Raw genomic sequence first — 15,981 nt, 5'->3', positions numbered from 1 at the left:
TAGTATAATATAACCGCATTCAAAACCACGAAGAAAGAAGAATAAAAGAATACTAAAAAAAATATAAACAACTAAAAAGCACCAAGCTAAAAGAACGCCCTTTCTACCTACCTACCAACCAATTTCAACTACTAACCACCAACCACTAACTACATAATTACCTACCTTTCGTCCCCGCCACACTAACACTTCAAATTAACCCCCATCCTCGCCTCCTCCTCCCTCACCTCCAGCATGACCTGCACCCCCACAAACAAGCACCCTCCCACAACCATCATAAACACGCCGCCCTCCCACGCCCCCAACACACCCCTCATCAAATCCCTCAACCCATCCACGCCAATCGCAAACCCCACCAAGTTCGCCGCCATCATCATGAGACAATTCGCGACGCCCCCCAGCGCACACAAATTGCGATACAACCTCTCCCTCCCCGCAAACCTCCTCTTCGTCACAATGCGCCGCGCCACCAGCTCCGGCAGTATAAACAGCACCACCATCCACCCCCACATCAGAAGCTTAAAGCTCAAATCATGCCACAGCGCCACAAACGTAAACACCACGACCATCCCCAGCACGGGCCGCGTCGCGCCGCCGAGGGGGATATAGATATACCTGACGGTCCAGCGATTATACGATCTATGCCATGCGCGCCAGAAGGTGACTGCCGAATAGTTGTTGCTCATGCAGCGCAGCATATTCTCCGGCGGGTCTACGGCGTCGAGGAGACTCCACAGCCGGAAGAAGCGCCATGGGATGAGGAGCTTGAGCCAGATGATGTGCAGGTTGAAGTAGCCGATCATTGACAGCTGCGCGGGGGTGTCGCCGGCCCAGGAGCCACGACTGGCGGTCTTGGAGATGGCGACGACGTAGGTGTAGTGCAGGATGACCTCCATGGTGAGAATTGTGAAAAGGAGACGGAGGCCGTATTTTAGGACGTGGCGGGTGAAGCCAATGGTGGAGGAGGGGTAGCGTTGCTGTACGATAGTTAGTAGGGGTTCGCCGGGGAAGAGAAGAAAAAAAGGGGGGGGTTACCTGGTAGACAAAGTCGTTGAACGTCAATATAGGGCCGGCAAGGTACAGCGGCGAGTACAGCGCATACGCAAGGTAGCTCAAAAAGCCATAGTCCTCATACCTCGCCGGATGGTCGATGCGCTCCCGCTCCGTGAGCTTCCCGGGCTCTAGCGTCTTCTTCTGCACGTCCGCCATCAGCCGCTGGTTATCGCCGTCATCGTCACCACCGGCGCTGGCGCGGTCCGTCGACACACGGCGCGACTCTTCGTCGCTCCGCCGGCGGTGATGTTGGTGCCCCGGTGGTGGGGGGGTGGTGCTGGTGGTGGCGGCTGTGAATGTACGTACCTCGATAGCGGCGCCACCGGCGGCGCCCTCCTCGCGGCGCTTGGCGGCCCAGTAGTGGTCGAGGTTGTAGGAGATGAGGCGCATCACCGTGATGTTGAAGCTGAGACTCCAGCGCGGAAGCAGGCCACCACCAAAGGCCTTGTCCATTGCTTCGCCGACGCCCGCGCCCTCGCCGGCAATGAGCCAGGGGAGAATCGTGGCGAAGCGGTAGCCGTCACAGTACTCGTTGGCGAAGAGGACGGCCATGTTGAAGATCCATGTAAGAATTGGGTTGGCAATGGAGGTGGGGTGGAAGAATGAGATAAGGTAGTTCCCTGTCAGGATCACCAGGATCTTGATGATACTGAAGGCGTGCAGGGCCGTCAGGAAGATGAGCGCAAAAAGGACGTCGAAAATATTGCGGCGCGTGATGTTGTGCGAGGCGCGGTGGGAGCTGGTGACGGGCGGGGGCGGGAAGGCCGTGTTGAAGGCGTAGTCAAAGATTCGGCGGAGAACAGAGTGCAGGGCGAGCACACAGAATAGAATCGGCATGTTGGAGCGGAAGGACCGGAACTGGTGATCCGAGTTGTCGACCTGGCGGCCAGGGATCCATCCCGGCGACAGCAGGTGTTTGTATTTGGGGTAGTTTGGGTGCGATTCTGCGGGGGGGGGCGGTCAATGCAGTCCTCCTCTCGATGATGGGGGGGGTATACGCACCTTGGGAGAGGTCAATTGCAACCTTGAACATACTAGGCACGGCAATGGCAAAGACAACATAGTAGAGAAAGAACTCGGGGGTCTTCCACCGCGCGGGGCCAGCCTCCTCGCGCACCTTTTTGCTCTCACGGCTCTCGTGAGCGGTCTTTAAAGTGCCATCGGTGAAGCGGGAGTCAAGTGTCTCCAGCGAGAAGATGTCGCGGAGAGTAGATATCAGCCGCATTGTGAATGCAGTGACAGGGCGGAGAATATGGGGAAGAGACGTGCCAAAAGAAGTTGTTAATTACTAGAAGCCCAAAAACCAAAGGAGTGAGTGTTGTTGGATGGTTGGTTGTGATGTGGTGGTTGTTGTTGAGTAGTTGTGGTTGAGTGGTTGTGAGAAATGCACCTAGTACTGACAACTATTAATTACTAAACGGACCTCTCTGGCTGGGCTGGACTGGTCAGGGGGACGGAGTGACAGCGATGAGAGTGACTCTGGGCCACGAGCACAAGGGTCTGTCTGTCTGTCTGAGTGCAGGTGTTGTCTGAGTGCAAGAATGAGTGCAAGAATGAGTGCAAGAATGAGTGCAAGAGTGCAAGCTGAGTGAGTGCAAGCAGGATCGAGTAAAATGCAAGTGTCTAAGTGTCTAAAGCAGCAACTGCACAGATCGGACTGCGGCTCTTCCGCCGCCAAGAATTCAGGGGTCTTTTCCTATCCGTTCAATCCCAATGCGTCGAGAGATGTCTAGAACTCTGCTCTCCAGCTGCCAGTAGAAATCGTAGAATAAAAACTACATACATACAATACATACATGTAGAGCAAAAACTGAGAGGAGCCCCCCCTCATCCATCTGAAATCCCCTCGGAACACACCCGATTGTCGCTTCGGAGCCCGGAGCACCCTACTCTACACGCGACCGTGCTGTCCAATCCCGGGGGATACAATATGCTTAAACCGCGCAACGATAAGCATTCCAGCCCTAGGTAACAGTACCCCTGGCCCTGCCAACCGGTAGTGCGGCATCATTCAACATGCACAACAATGCAGAGAGAGTATCACCGAGCCGAGGTACCCGAAATAGGCACATACCCCCTCGGGGCCGAGAGTCGTAGTTCGGACCCGACACATCCGGGGGTGCGAGTGATGGAGTGTGATGGAAACCCTAGCCCTTAGGTGTTTGTCTGTAGGAATCGATGTCCCCAAGCTGGGTCAACCTCCAGGCACCTTTTGTTCTGGCCCTTCAAAGATCTATCCCTGAGCAGTTTTCAGTGTGTTTCTCTCTTGTTTTCTGCTTTAATTGGAACGTGCTCACTCCCTAAAAGAAAGGAACGGAATTGGGACTATTTTTTTTAGTAGAATGCACCCAAAGCTTTTTTTATACAAGTCAATGCAGTCCGCAAAAACCAACCGAAAGAGCAGCCACCAGACTCAAACAGGTACTCTCAATACTCAACACCGGCCAGGTGTTTTGTATAGAGGGTATCTATCAAAGCCTCGTCCTGCTCGTTTTGTTTGGATTAAGAGGGTTGAGATTGCAGCTTAGTGTAAATTAGGGAGGCCGAGGGGAGGGACAGTAAACAAGGAGGGAAAGGTTTATAAAGGGTGAGACGAGGAGGTCTTGGTGCTAAGCTTGGTGATTCATGTGACATCGGCGACATCAGTGATTTTCAGTGGTCATGGTGACATGATGATGTATAATGGTAGAGGAGAGGAGGAGGGCATACGGGCGGCATTAAATAGCTGATTCTTGGCCCTGGTTGCAGAGAAAGTGCAAGAGACCTCATGGGCGGTGGACATCCAAATCACCGCAAAATGCCAAGAGCCTACTCCCCCAAGAAAAAGGGATGCCAAATTTTTTTGTTTGGATTTATGTTTCCTACATTTTTCACTTACGGAACACTCGACCCTGAAAATTGCCATACAGTTTGAATCCTCGACTCATTGATTATGTGGACATGTATTTCCGGACCCATAGAACCAGCACGTGCAAAGCAGAACCTCACGCCCACTCCGGCTCCTCAAACGCTCACCATGCACCTCTGAAGGCCTTCGCCCGCCAGTGGTTAATAAACACACCCCCAATGGACGTAAGAAGCATTACTATGTACCTCCAGACCCCCCAAAGCCACATTTTGCCGACAGGTCCATACTTGCTAATGTGGGAGCGGGAGCTGGGTCAACATGTTTACACAATTCCCCCAACTAAATTTACACTTAGGGCCCGCGCGGCCGTTCGGCATTAATAGGCAAAGACGGCGTCCACAGGGGTGCACTGAAAACCCAGCCCCAGCCTTGGGGGCTCCATTTTGTCTTGTTGCCGAATGGGCGTTAGTCACGAACGATCACTCGTGCCAAGACCCAGCACGGAATACGCCCACACGCCTTAGCACGAGATTAGAGATCCTTAAATAAGACACCAGGTCTTATACGCCGATAGCTGTAATGGAGTATGCAAAGGATTGTCAGTGGAATAGCTGTTATATCTGTTCTATTTCATCTTAACCTGGCTCGACTCCTTGTATGCTGTTGTCTGGTCTGAATGAGCAGCAAGCTCGAGCGCGGTGCAATATTCTCCAAACTGTTCTAGTTTATAAACAGATACGTATAAGAGTAATTATAATAGCAAGAGAGTGAAGGAAGAGCCAAAGTTCCCAAGCTTTGATCTTGGCCATGGTTTATAATTACAGAGGATGTACTGGAACACTATCAATAGCTATGACTGCTAGACCAGATAACAGAAACTGGATCCCAAAAGGATTCTCGGAAAATCCGTCGATAAAAATTCCTACACATCTCCCTTACTCATGATAAGAGGATATTCCTATTAAAGTATCTTCGAAACAAAGACTAAGTTGTCGGGACATACAACTCCTCGCTATAACCCTGGTGTATTTTATTTTCTCCTATGCCTACGAGCAAGTGTTCGGAGAGCTGGCAGGCCCGTTTCATTATGCTCATTCGGCCTTTTATACCCAGGCGGTCTCGGAACTCCGAACACAGAATACACGACAGGCGGTATTCCATTTCTGGCCCATTCTACAAATAAATGATCTGAAGTTTTTATAGCCGCCGTGACGAATTTAATGATAGTTCTTATCCAATTAAGAATATAGGACTCATCATCTGTTCCTATAGCTTCCCGAAACTCGATTGTTCCGTATGTATTGAGGGTGGTAAAGTTGTATTTGAAGTATCTCGAAGGAATATTTTCACAGGGTTTTTCGCCATCGGCCATAGCTAAAGCTGCAACGATTCCGTTGACGTTGTAAATAATCTCCTCAAGATTCGTTCCCTTGTCAATTAAAGAAAGCGCCTCTTCGTCTGATAAACCTACTAGTGGTCGAGAGTCGTGACATAACTTCATCCTGAAAGGCCCTAGTTCAGTACACCTTCGACTTTTGGGATGAAAATGGGACATATGTCTCTCAAAAATAAATAATGCTTTTGATATACGCCTTAGCTCTGCAAGTGTGAACGACCTATCCGCAACTGCTATATGAACGTGGAGCCCCGTTGTCGCGTTGAAAGAAAGTTGGGTTCCAGCAAATTGAGCGGCACACCTCATACTATCGCACACCCGGGGAACCACCCAGTCCCAAGCCTTATTTCTAAGTATTGGTGTTGCGATCTCTATTCGCCCATCTGAACTGTGTTCAGATTCGATACTATCGTCGGTTTTTACTTGAAATAGGTTAAAGGCTTCGCGGCGCGTGACCAGTTCATTGATGTCAATTCCTGTTTTCATATCATCGGCCAGTGTCCTTAAAGCCTGAGAAACAAACTCAAAGCGATCCCCACGAAAGTGCCTCTGCCTTACTAAATAAGGTATAATCATTTCTATCTCGATACCGATCGTGAACTGATTCGAATTTATACTAGGAAAATCTATAGGAGCCATGGTTTTGGGCAGTTGTACGAGGGAGCGGTGGTGTTGTATAAGAGATGCGTGGTCCCTCGTATGGTATGTAAGCTCTTAGCTTCCGCTATCAATGCATATTATGTTTAGCCTTCATACCCCCTTCACAACTTCATAGATGTAAAGTACTCAAGTAGTTACATGTAGTTATATCTATACCCCACCAGTGGAATTAGGGGTGCAACTATCGAAAAATGGCGGGACCCCTCAATTGATCAAAGGTGCTATTCCTGATATTGGTGAGAAACAGCATCGTAACCCGATATGTCCGAGAAAAATTCAGCTCCATGACGCTTCACGTGTCCTAACACGTTTTGAGGAAAGTTCACCGTAGATCTTTCAGGCGTGGCTGTATGTACTTGCTTAATAATAGTCAGTCAATGTGGCCTCCTAATTCCGAGTGATCGATTATGATCAAATCATGTGTCGTCTGAAACATTATTTTGCGAATTGAGGTTTTAAAGAGCACATCAAATTGTCCCAGTACGAAGCGAAAGGTCCACAATATTTGATCGTTCCGTATAAATTGAAAGGCGAGAGCCGGGCAAGGCCGACCAAGATCGAAAAGAGTCACCTGAATTCATGAACGACGTCATGCATAGTATGCACCTGCTGAGATCTTAGATTGCCTATGTACGTATATTGACAATTTCAGTATGGCAATGTATGTACAGCGCGATGCCATAAATCATCGGAAGGTGTGAGGTCGCAACGCTGCAACGCCTGACTGCAATGCCTGACCACAAATTTTTTCCACAACCACCGATGGCGCCCAGAGACAGTGTACCCCATGCTCCTACAACTATTAAGTTTGTAAAGGTATACACCACAACCCTTACAACTCAGCGGTTGGAGGAGTGTGGGGTAGATGTTCTGGAGGACTAGCTTACCTATTCCCCTGACTTAAATCCCATTGAACATGTTTGAGTACATCTCAAGAAGCTTTACCATCAACACTACCCCAATTTGGGATATGATACTAGATCACCTTAAGTATTGAAGCCCCTCGTGGAGGAAGGTCTAATTCATTGCTGGGAACTGTTACCTGATGATTTATTCTCTAGAGATTTGGTAGCTAGTTGAGAGCATGCCTAGGAGAATAGAGCTGTTATAAAGGCAAGGGGTTGGTATACAAGATATTAAATGTCCAATTATCTTTATTTAGCTACTATTGAACAACTATACAAAAAAACAGCTCTCCAAAGGGTCAATTGTGGTTGCTGGGTGAGTAGTCATGATGGGGCGGGAGGTGCCGAAACCCGTTGCTACGCCGCTCCATACGATGATTTTTTTTTTTTTTAAATCATGTAGTTTTATTGATTCTAGGTACAAAACTCTGCATGCAGTCATAGACTATGGCATCCCATACGATGATTTATGTCCTAGAACTATACATGCACTTAGATTTAGTATCAATATCCCAGGCTTATTATCGTCCTTTGACTACATGTATGTAAGTACATACCTGATTTGTAGTAATGATTTACATACCACACCAACATTGATGTACGGCTACAAGTAGCTGTTCAGGAATTCACTCTCGATAGAAAGACAGGCCGAACAAATTTAACGAAATGAACTGAATTTTAGCAAAGACAATCAATGTGCTCCCTATTCGCCGGTCCAGATGCCCCCACCATACCCTCCATACTACATCTTCTCATGGTCATTCATTATTGCGTAACAAAAAAAGAGAAAGAATGCGCAATCGGTTCATTTGTCCAAGACCGCAACAAAAAACTGGTGCGCAAAATATTAGGAGAAAACGAAGAAAAACAGAAAGAAAAATACTTAAAACGCGACGACACGAATTCGTATAAAAAGCTCCTATCTCCTCTCGTTAAAATTTCAAAGTAGCACGATAAAAACACACTTGAACCTGTACCCCAGCATCGAACAGTCCTCAGTTCACCCCCCAAACTTTACAGCTTCCCACTTCTAGCCCTAAACACCGCTACCTTATCGTCGTAAAACAGTATTTCCCTCAGCCTCACCCTTACTCCCCTTTCCGACTTCTCTTTGACCCATTCCTCATCCTCGCTAGAGTCTTTCTCACCCGCACCTCCATCGGCGTCTGTATCTGTTTCATCCCCATCATCCGCATCGTCATAGTCATCCTCATCCTCATCAACATCGTCCTCATCGTCAACACCATCAGAATCATCTTCTTCACTGTTGGCTCCAGGTGGTACACCCGTAGTGCCAGGTGCCGTGCTACTGTGTGTTACCCCAGGAGAAATTGCCGTGTCAACATCAGAAAGATCATCGATTCCATCTGAGGATCCGCCATCTTCAAGAAGCTCAAAACATTTGCTCATTACACCCACGTAACAAAGCTCGATCTCAGGCCGAAGAATGACGGTATTGACGATTTGTTGGGCCATCTCTTTTGCCTCAAACTCAGTTATGTGAGGGCCGCCACGGACGTAGTGAATATATAGAGAACGTAATTGCTGCATCAAGGGGAGGCGTGTGAGGAAGTAGTGCTTCGAAATGTTAGCTAACTTTTATCGGCTCTGATATTACGAGAGAAAATACCCAGTTCTTCCAATCAATGGCCATTCCTAACTCCCTTAATTGTGGCATTTTTCCACTGCCTACAAATGCCAAAACCTCCTTCTCGAAAATCCATTTTGCAGCATGATCTCCGCCATTTCCCACATTGCTGTCTATCAACAGCTTCTTCAAACTTCCTTTATGCCTTCGTATCGCTGCTCTATATATAAATTCAGCTGGGACAGCGCTTAAGAAATTTGGCGTTTCTTGTAGAAACAAGACTTCGAGGCTGTTTGGGGGTAAGGTGTCCCTGATAAAATATAGGAGTTGAGGTGTCACAGTATCTGTATGGAGTTTCTTTAGGCGAATTCTGTAGTCACTGGGTCCTTGATACGATAGACCCCGTGATCGATGGCCAGGAGATGTATGATGGAGCTGGTATGTCGATTTGTTAGGGTTTTGGTGTGGAGAGAACTTCTGGCGCAAAGCTTTCCAGAGTCGATCATGATCGTAACAGTTCAGAATCGTGAGATTGGATAAACATGTCCAGTCTATGCCTTTTATTAGAACACGAACTGAAATTGGAACTCGTTCAAGCTCTAGAGTCTCGAGCTTGAGTTGCCGGGTTGGCTTCTCTTCTGGCTCGGGCGTCTTTAATTTAGCTGTTCGTGGGGCCACCGTGGGAGGTACTGGCGCTGCCTCCATGGCAAACAATGGCGTTGGTGCCGGAGTAATCGTAGCTGCCGATGAACCAACGCTGGGTACGGTTTCTTGTAATGCAGCCGGGCTAGCAACATTGTGAGGTGGGCCAGGATTGTTCGGATTCGGATCAGCGATGTTGAAAGGCAGCGCAGGGACCTCAGTACTTGTCAATCCATCAGGGCTTACAATAACCATATTTGTGTCTGTTGATAGAGTTACTAGAGGCTCACTCGACAACGACAATAGGTCTGTCGATGGCGTAGACCCCTGGGCTGATATGACTGGAGCTAATGGTGCCGCAGGTTCAACATTAGTATCTGCGTTCAGGTACACAGACGCCAGAGCCGCTGGAGGCATTACTACCGTCTCCGAAACATCAATCAAATTTGCTGCAACACTCGGAGTACTTATATTCGCTCCCTCTACAGTTCGGGTAGATTTCCTCCTGCGTCTCCCTTCTTCCAGATCAATGATCCTACTCACAATGACCCCTAATACACCACCGACAGCGGGCAAAGCAGCTGGTAAAGGCCCGCCAATACCTGTATTAATACTGCTCGGAATCTCGTCTAGATCCCTAATCCATCCGCCAGATGGAGGAACATGTCCCGCTAATCCCAGTCTCAGCTCCCTGAGAGAGTCAACGGAGTTTTCAATCGCATAGCTAATCTCCTCCAGGTACTGCCTCTCATCAATATCCAATACACTCAAGCTCCGTAGTCCCTTGAATCCCTTGAAAGTCGGCGTTTCCACTCTTCTCCGGGGATCTTGAGATGTCGGTGTAGTGGTGTCGGTATTATCGTGGAACCTGACATGGACATTCTTTAATCTCCCATTAAGATCATGGAGGGCTTTGAATACATCCCGCAGTACCCCAGTCGGCATGTCCCAAGAAAAGGTTTCCAGAGAAATCATTCTCGTGATCGCAAGGCAAACTAGTGTCCCAAGCATCTTGCCCCCTTCTTTGTTGATGTTATAGTCGCTCACCCATTCTGCTGGCCCATTACCAAGGGAGAATTTCTTCACCCATCGTGCGTAGTCATTACCCCGTACTCCTGATGCAACAAGGGTTGCGAGACCATAGGTCAACGCATCAACCCCGGTACGGTCACCTGGAGTGAGAGCATCTGGCCAAACAATATCGAATCGGGAGTAGATGTGTGGGATAGCAAGAGCATGCAGACAGTGACATGTAAGGGATAGATTCGTTAGGTCATTCGTGTGGTTCACCTACAACCTGTCAGCCCCCAATAAAAGATCAAACTGAATACGAATGGGATGAACGCAATGGTAAAAATAAGTTGAGCTATTGTTGATTGCGCATAAATCAGACATACCTCCTTAACGATTTCCTTCAACACATCCACTGGTAGCTCGATGAGTGTTAATGGCTTCTTCTTCTTCTTTTTTGGTTTACTTTGCGTGAAGGGTGGTTTGAGGTCTGTGGCTAATATTGCCTTCTTGGTACACGGAGGTATTATCGGTGCACCCTCCCCTTCCTTCTTGATTATCTCTTTCCCCTTAGCCCTCGATGAAGCTGGTACCCCTCCAGCGGGGGCGAGTTCTACCAACAACTGCTCCTCCTCCTCCTCACCCTCTACTTGGTCCTCTCCCTCTGATTCCGCATCCGTATCCTGTCGGAATAGCTCGTTATCATCATCGAAGCTCATGCTCTCAAAATCCTGTGATTTATTTCCCGACACGCCGGCCATTTTTACCCCGACTTATAGCTCTGTTTCCGTCCGTGCGAGGTTATTTGCGATATAGGCGAGGTTGGAGATGGGAGAATCGGAAGGTTTGTTGCAGAGAGGTAAGCGAACAAGAGCGGGAACGATTTTGAGGCTCAGCGAGGGATGCTGCCGGAATTGTACGGGCGGGATGCCTAGATGGGCAAATGGTTGTGCGAATTGTGCACCTGTAAAAGGCTCAATACCTTCTACAATAAAGATAAAGAAACTAACGATAAATAAAGCACTGGTAATTAGATGCCGGGAAGGAGAAAGAGTTCGATAAATAGTGCGTGGTTTGAACTGCTTTGCTTTGGCTTCTGCAAAAGAGGGGTCACGCAATGAGCTTCGCAGAGGTAATGTATCTTGATAGCTGATTTGATTACTGCAGGCGAAAGGCAAAGCAAGAGGAGATGATGCCAGATGTGATGCGATGTATGTTCTATTTATGTATGTAATGTCGTGAATGAGAGGAGCTGGAGGAGGCGTTCGGTTCGAGTGAGAGCAAGCAAAACAAGCAACGGGCTACCTATCCCCAGAGGCTGGGTCAAGATTGGTGGGTTAGGGTTTCTGGATGTAGCCAATGGGGAGAGTAAAGCTTCGGTTCGACTGGGATGCTGATTTCCTCGGCGCGGGTTATCTTTAACGAGGTCGTTACAGGCCTATATCATGGAGCTTGGTAGCCCACTTGTAACAGTCTACAAAGCGTGCCTTGCGAAGCCATCTTCCTTGTCTACGTGTAGTCATGTTTCATTTACCATGCACCGAGCTGTACCGTATGGGTAGAAGAACATAATTAATGCATTGATATATCTAAATCTTGAATAAGCGTATCCCGTAGAAAATAGAACCCAACTCCAGAGGTATACTTTTAAAAACCCTTCCCAAATACGCAATAGTAAAACTCCTTTATACTAGGCATAAAACTTATTACACCTCGTGTCTGTATGCACAGCACCACATTCCAACCCGCAATACCTTGCCGCACACCTTTGGCATCGATATTTCCCCCAATACCCACAAATCTCACAGAATACCCTCTTGGGTTTCGTAGGGGGCGCCGAAGCCGCGGCCATGTATCCCAAAGGCTGACCTGCGTCCTCCTCATCCTGTAACACTTGTGCATCTAATAATCCGGATGTTGGGTGAGAAGGGGTCGCTGCCGCGGAACCGGTAACGCTAGGGTGCAAAGCTTCTTCATCTGCTAAATGGTTTGCGAACGTCTTTTGGGAAGCAAGAATACGGCGGACATTTTGTGTGCTGCTTGCTTTCGTCCTATTAGAAGCTATCCGTCTTGGTTAGTTGTAATCAGCTTTTTACAATCGCTGCAACTATGAGCACTCACATCGTCCCCCCTTCCCTTTGACTGGAATCGGTATATTCACATCCCTATAGTTGTCATTTTCCAGCTCTAATATCCTGGTATTAATTTGCCGTTGCCTTGCTGCGCTATTTTCAAAATTATTGTTTCGAGTTGCCCGAACACGGGTCGCCACCGGTAGCGTATTCCTATGAGCGAGGGCTGGAGGAAGATTTGAGTAGGTCCAGTTTGGGCCACTGGTAGTTGAAGACGAAGGGAGGACTTCAATTGTCGGCATTGTGGTTATGTGAGGTTTGGAAATAATGGGAAAGCCCAAGTCAACAGCTTGCTGTGGCTCCATAAAAACGTCGCCTTAGGGCTGAGGGTTGTCTGATAACCCTGCTGACTCCTCCGCCAAGCCTCGATAGCAACGTCACTTAGGTGGAGCTCTAACACCACGATACCCCACTATACGATCACGACCTTGAACTATCATTCTTCCCTTGCCCGTCCGCGCTTAGTACAGCTATGTCGGGCAATACTTACCTTCTAGTTGCCCTTCCTTCCTCTATTTCTCGCTCGAACGACCCGGAAGATGCGTTCACTGCAATCCAGTCCACAGTTCCCTCTGATGCAGGGACAATCTTGCGTTTCCCAATTCCAGAATTCAAAATTGGGACGCTAGACGCGCTCGTGCTTCAAGCAGATGAGCTTACAAAGCTAGACGCAAATGTGGAAGGTGCGGTAGGGAAGGTTGTGGAGGTTCTAAGAAGTATAGTTAGCAGCCCACAAGAGACAGAAAGACACAAGACAGTTAGTGATAGTATGTTGATCCCTTCGCGGGATATAGTGAGAGAGGTTGGAGTTATCTAATATTGAAGCTAATCTGAGTTTGTGCGCATTTGTAGAGCCAGTGGAACATTATCTGAGGAGCTTCTCCTGGAATAAGGTCAAATACCGTAGCGACAAGTCAATCGCGGAGCTTCTAGATGCTCTACAGAGGGTAGCTTAGCTTTCCACTGCATAAAAGACCTCCAAAAGCTTATATGTATATTGTTACAGGAAGTATCTTCGCTCGATAACGATATCAAGACCAAATACACCGCCTACCAACAAGTCAAAAGCAATCTGGTCTCGGTCCAGCGAAAACAAACGTAGCTGCCTATGTTCTCCTAATAAGCTTATCTTGCTAATAACATGCTCACAGTGGTAACCTTTCTACTCGCTCCTTAGCCTCTATTGTTAAGAAGTCAGACTTCGTACAATCTTCCGAGTATCTCGAAACACTGCTCATCGCCGTCCCTAAATCCTTATCCAAAGATTGGCTCCGCACCTACGAAACATTAACCCCTATGGTCGTTCCACGCTCCTCCAAAAAGATTGCAGAAGACAACGACTACGCTCTCTTTTCGGTAACGCTGTTCAAGAAGCATTCTGCCGAATTCATCATCAAAGCCCGCGCTGCCCGATATACCCCTCGTGAATTCCAGTGGAGGGAAGGAGCAGAGGAGGAAGACAAAAGAGAGGCGATGGATGTCCAGGCCAATGAGCGAAGATTATATGGTGATACCCTAAGGCTTGCGAGAACGGGATATAGTGATCTATTCATGGCCTGGACCCATGTTAAGGCGCTCAGAGTCTTTGTGGAGAGCGTATTGAGATATGGGCTACCTTTGGATTTCGTTAGTGTTATTATTCAGGTTGATTTCTCTCCCTCCTTGTTCGCACACGGGTTTCTCAATTAACCAAATTAGACCAACCCAAAAAACGCAAAAAATGTCAAGAAGCCCCTCGACAAAGCCTACAACTACCTTGGCGGCAACGCCTTCGGCCGAGACAAAAAGGGGAACATCAAAGACGATGTTGGTGATCTTGCCACCGGTATCATGGGAGATGCGGAGTATCCTGCTTATTGTTATTTTGAATTCGAGGTAGCGTAAGTTGAAGTTGCGAGAACAAGAAGCTGGCTATGATATGATAGATACCTACATGTAATTGAATGGTGTGAGACTAAACGAGATGGGAAGAAAAATATTTTATGAGCATGTTGTATATAGCATTTTTATCGCTATTGATAAGGTTTACATTTTGCTTCAACTACTGAACCTATGTGTAAACATCTACTGGGCTCGCTTCAAAGCGTCATTTTCCATGGGCGACAAAGATCCACCGCATGTGATCCTACAGGGATGGGTTCGAAGTCGGGCCCAAGGACAAAGTGGGAATTCATTTGATTTTATCCCAATATGAAAATCCTATTCCCCGTATTGCCTTCACGATCCACAAAAAAAAAACCCACAATAAAAGAAAAGAAATCCCCACCATTCCGTTGCCACTATATAAGGATCAAAACGATCGCCCTTTTCCATCCCTCTACACCGAAAAAAGGAAAGAAAAAAATAGTTGAAGTAAAACATGGTAAAATAAGACTTGAATTTTGAATATCGACTGTACCCTAAGCTTGTTGTCTTCGCCTCTTTCCAACGGTGGCCTGGAAACCAGTCTTGATGGCACTGTGATTTAGAAATATTAGTACTGCACGCAAGATAACAATGGAGCAGGATAAAAACATACGCAACGGAACGTCTGGAACCACAGCTGTTGCAAGTAACGAAGAACAACCTGTTTTCTCCCTTCTTGAGGTCGGTGTCAGGGGACTTGCAAGTCCTGCAGGTAACGTATTCCACTGTTCTTCTGTTAGTTCCTGATAGCGTGGTAGACGGATAACTAGAGGGAAACTCACGGATATAGCGTCTGAGAACGTTCTCCAGCTGTTTTTGCTGGAATTTACCCCTAATGACCAGACGCTTGCTTCCGTCGACGCTACCACTGGTTCCCAATTCTGCAAATAAGAACTGCGTAACGTGTTCATCCTGTCTCTTCATACGCTTGCAAATATCCGAGATATTTGCAAAGATGGTCTTCTTGTTTCCTTCTCTGAGAACCTGAGGCGGCGGGATTTTGTAGCTTCTTCGTCCATCGCCAGTAAGGTCTGGGTGCTGTGTCCTCAGAAGAGTAAAGAATCGGGTGAGTAAGAGAGGATATGTCAAGTCCACAGTGCTCTTGGAATTCCAGACACCTGTTCCAAGCAGAAGGTCGCCAGCATCTTCAGGAGCAATCTCTTCGGCGGGCTCGGCGGCCTCATCCTCCCCTTCAGCGCGGGGAACAACACCAGCCTCAGCAAGTTGAGCCTCGAATTCGCCGGCTTCGGCGGACTTCTCCTTGGTTGACTTCTTCTTTTTCTTCTTCTTGAGAAGAGCTGTAGGGTCAAACTCCCCCTCCGCTGCAGGTGCTTCTTCGCCTTCTTCCTCTACCTTTTTGCTACTCTTCTTTTTCTTTTTGAGGCCCTTGAAGAGCTCCGTTACCTCGGCAACAGGGTCTTCTTCGTCAGCTCCGGCAGTGGAAACTGGACCTATGGTATTGATAGTATTAGTTTGGTGCTTAACTTTTGTTGAGGGCTAGAAGAAACGGAGAGGAATAAACTAGCATAAATACAGAAAGAGATAGTACAGGATTGAATTTAAAAAAACGTTCAAAACATACTCAAGCTGTGGCTCTGAGCGGTAGTCTTCTCACCATTAGTATCGTCTTCGCCGTTCTGACCATCCTCAAAAGTAACACTCCTTCTTGGTTTCTTCCTCTTCAACGACGGGTCGAATGCAGGAGCTTCCTGAATCAATTATTAATATCTACTCCCCATGAATTGATATGGCGAAATCATGAAGATACAGTCGATGGCGATAAACGCCGTCCTTCAAGTCCCCAAAACGAGTGGGGCGGAACCTACTTCATTATCAGACAT

The 15,981-nt window shown here is 47.7% G+C and overlaps 5 protein-coding genes across 5 annotated transcripts; 1 reads left to right on the top strand and 4 right to left on the bottom strand.

Moving 5' to 3' along the window:
• Nucleotides 1–182: 182 nt before the first annotated feature.
• On the bottom strand, nucleotides 183–2,278 carry LAJ45_11392 (uncharacterized protein; the record flags this gene model as incomplete). Its single annotated transcript, XM_046120900.1, has 3 exons — nucleotides 183–977; nucleotides 1,036–1,997; nucleotides 2,056–2,278. The coding sequence occupies 3 exons, from the start codon at nucleotides 2,276–2,278 to the stop codon at nucleotides 183–185; spliced, it is 1,980 nt and encodes a 659-aa protein (XP_045965928.1).
• Nucleotides 2,279–7,876: 5,598 nt separating this feature from the next.
• On the bottom strand, nucleotides 7,877–10,864 carry LAJ45_11391 (uncharacterized protein; the record flags this gene model as incomplete). The annotated part of the gene is made up of 3 exons (XM_046120899.1): nucleotides 7,877–8,440; nucleotides 8,493–10,382; nucleotides 10,490–10,864. 3 exons carry the CDS (start codon nucleotides 10,862–10,864, stop codon nucleotides 7,877–7,879), a joined length of 2,829 nt encoding a protein of 942 aa, XP_045965927.1.
• Nucleotides 10,865–11,793: 929 nt separating this feature from the next.
• Nucleotides 11,794–12,477, bottom strand: LAJ45_11390 (uncharacterized protein; the record flags this gene model as incomplete). The annotated part of the gene is made up of 2 exons (XM_046120898.1): nucleotides 11,794–12,164; nucleotides 12,225–12,477. 2 exons carry the CDS (start codon nucleotides 12,475–12,477, stop codon nucleotides 11,794–11,796), a joined length of 624 nt encoding a protein of 207 aa, XP_045965926.1.
• A 230-nt stretch (nucleotides 12,478–12,707) lies between these two features.
• LAJ45_11389 (uncharacterized protein) lies at nucleotides 12,708–14,119 on the top strand (the record flags this gene model as incomplete). Its single annotated transcript, XM_046120897.1, has 5 exons — nucleotides 12,708–13,002; nucleotides 13,088–13,182; nucleotides 13,242–13,333; nucleotides 13,387–13,879; nucleotides 13,934–14,119. The coding sequence occupies 5 exons, from the start codon at nucleotides 12,708–12,710 to the stop codon at nucleotides 14,117–14,119; spliced, it is 1,161 nt and encodes a 386-aa protein (XP_045965925.1).
• A 515-nt stretch (nucleotides 14,120–14,634) lies between these two features.
• LAJ45_11388 (uncharacterized protein) lies at nucleotides 14,635–15,981 on the bottom strand (the record flags this gene model as incomplete). The annotated part of the gene is made up of 5 exons (XM_046120896.1): nucleotides 14,635–14,692; nucleotides 14,754–14,865; nucleotides 14,923–15,591; nucleotides 15,756–15,849; nucleotides 15,967–15,981. 5 exons carry the CDS (start codon nucleotides 15,979–15,981, stop codon nucleotides 14,635–14,637), a joined length of 948 nt encoding a protein of 315 aa, XP_045965924.1.

This window comes from Morchella importuna (assembly GCF_003444635.1).
Source record: "Morchella importuna strain M04M26 chromosome Unknown Morimp01GS066, whole genome shotgun sequence".
Taxonomy (NCBI): Eukaryota; Fungi; Ascomycota; class Pezizomycetes; order Pezizales; family Morchellaceae; genus Morchella; species Morchella importuna.
The sequence above is the reverse complement of the archived record's forward strand: the minus strand, read 5'-3'. Positions and strand labels throughout refer to the sequence as shown.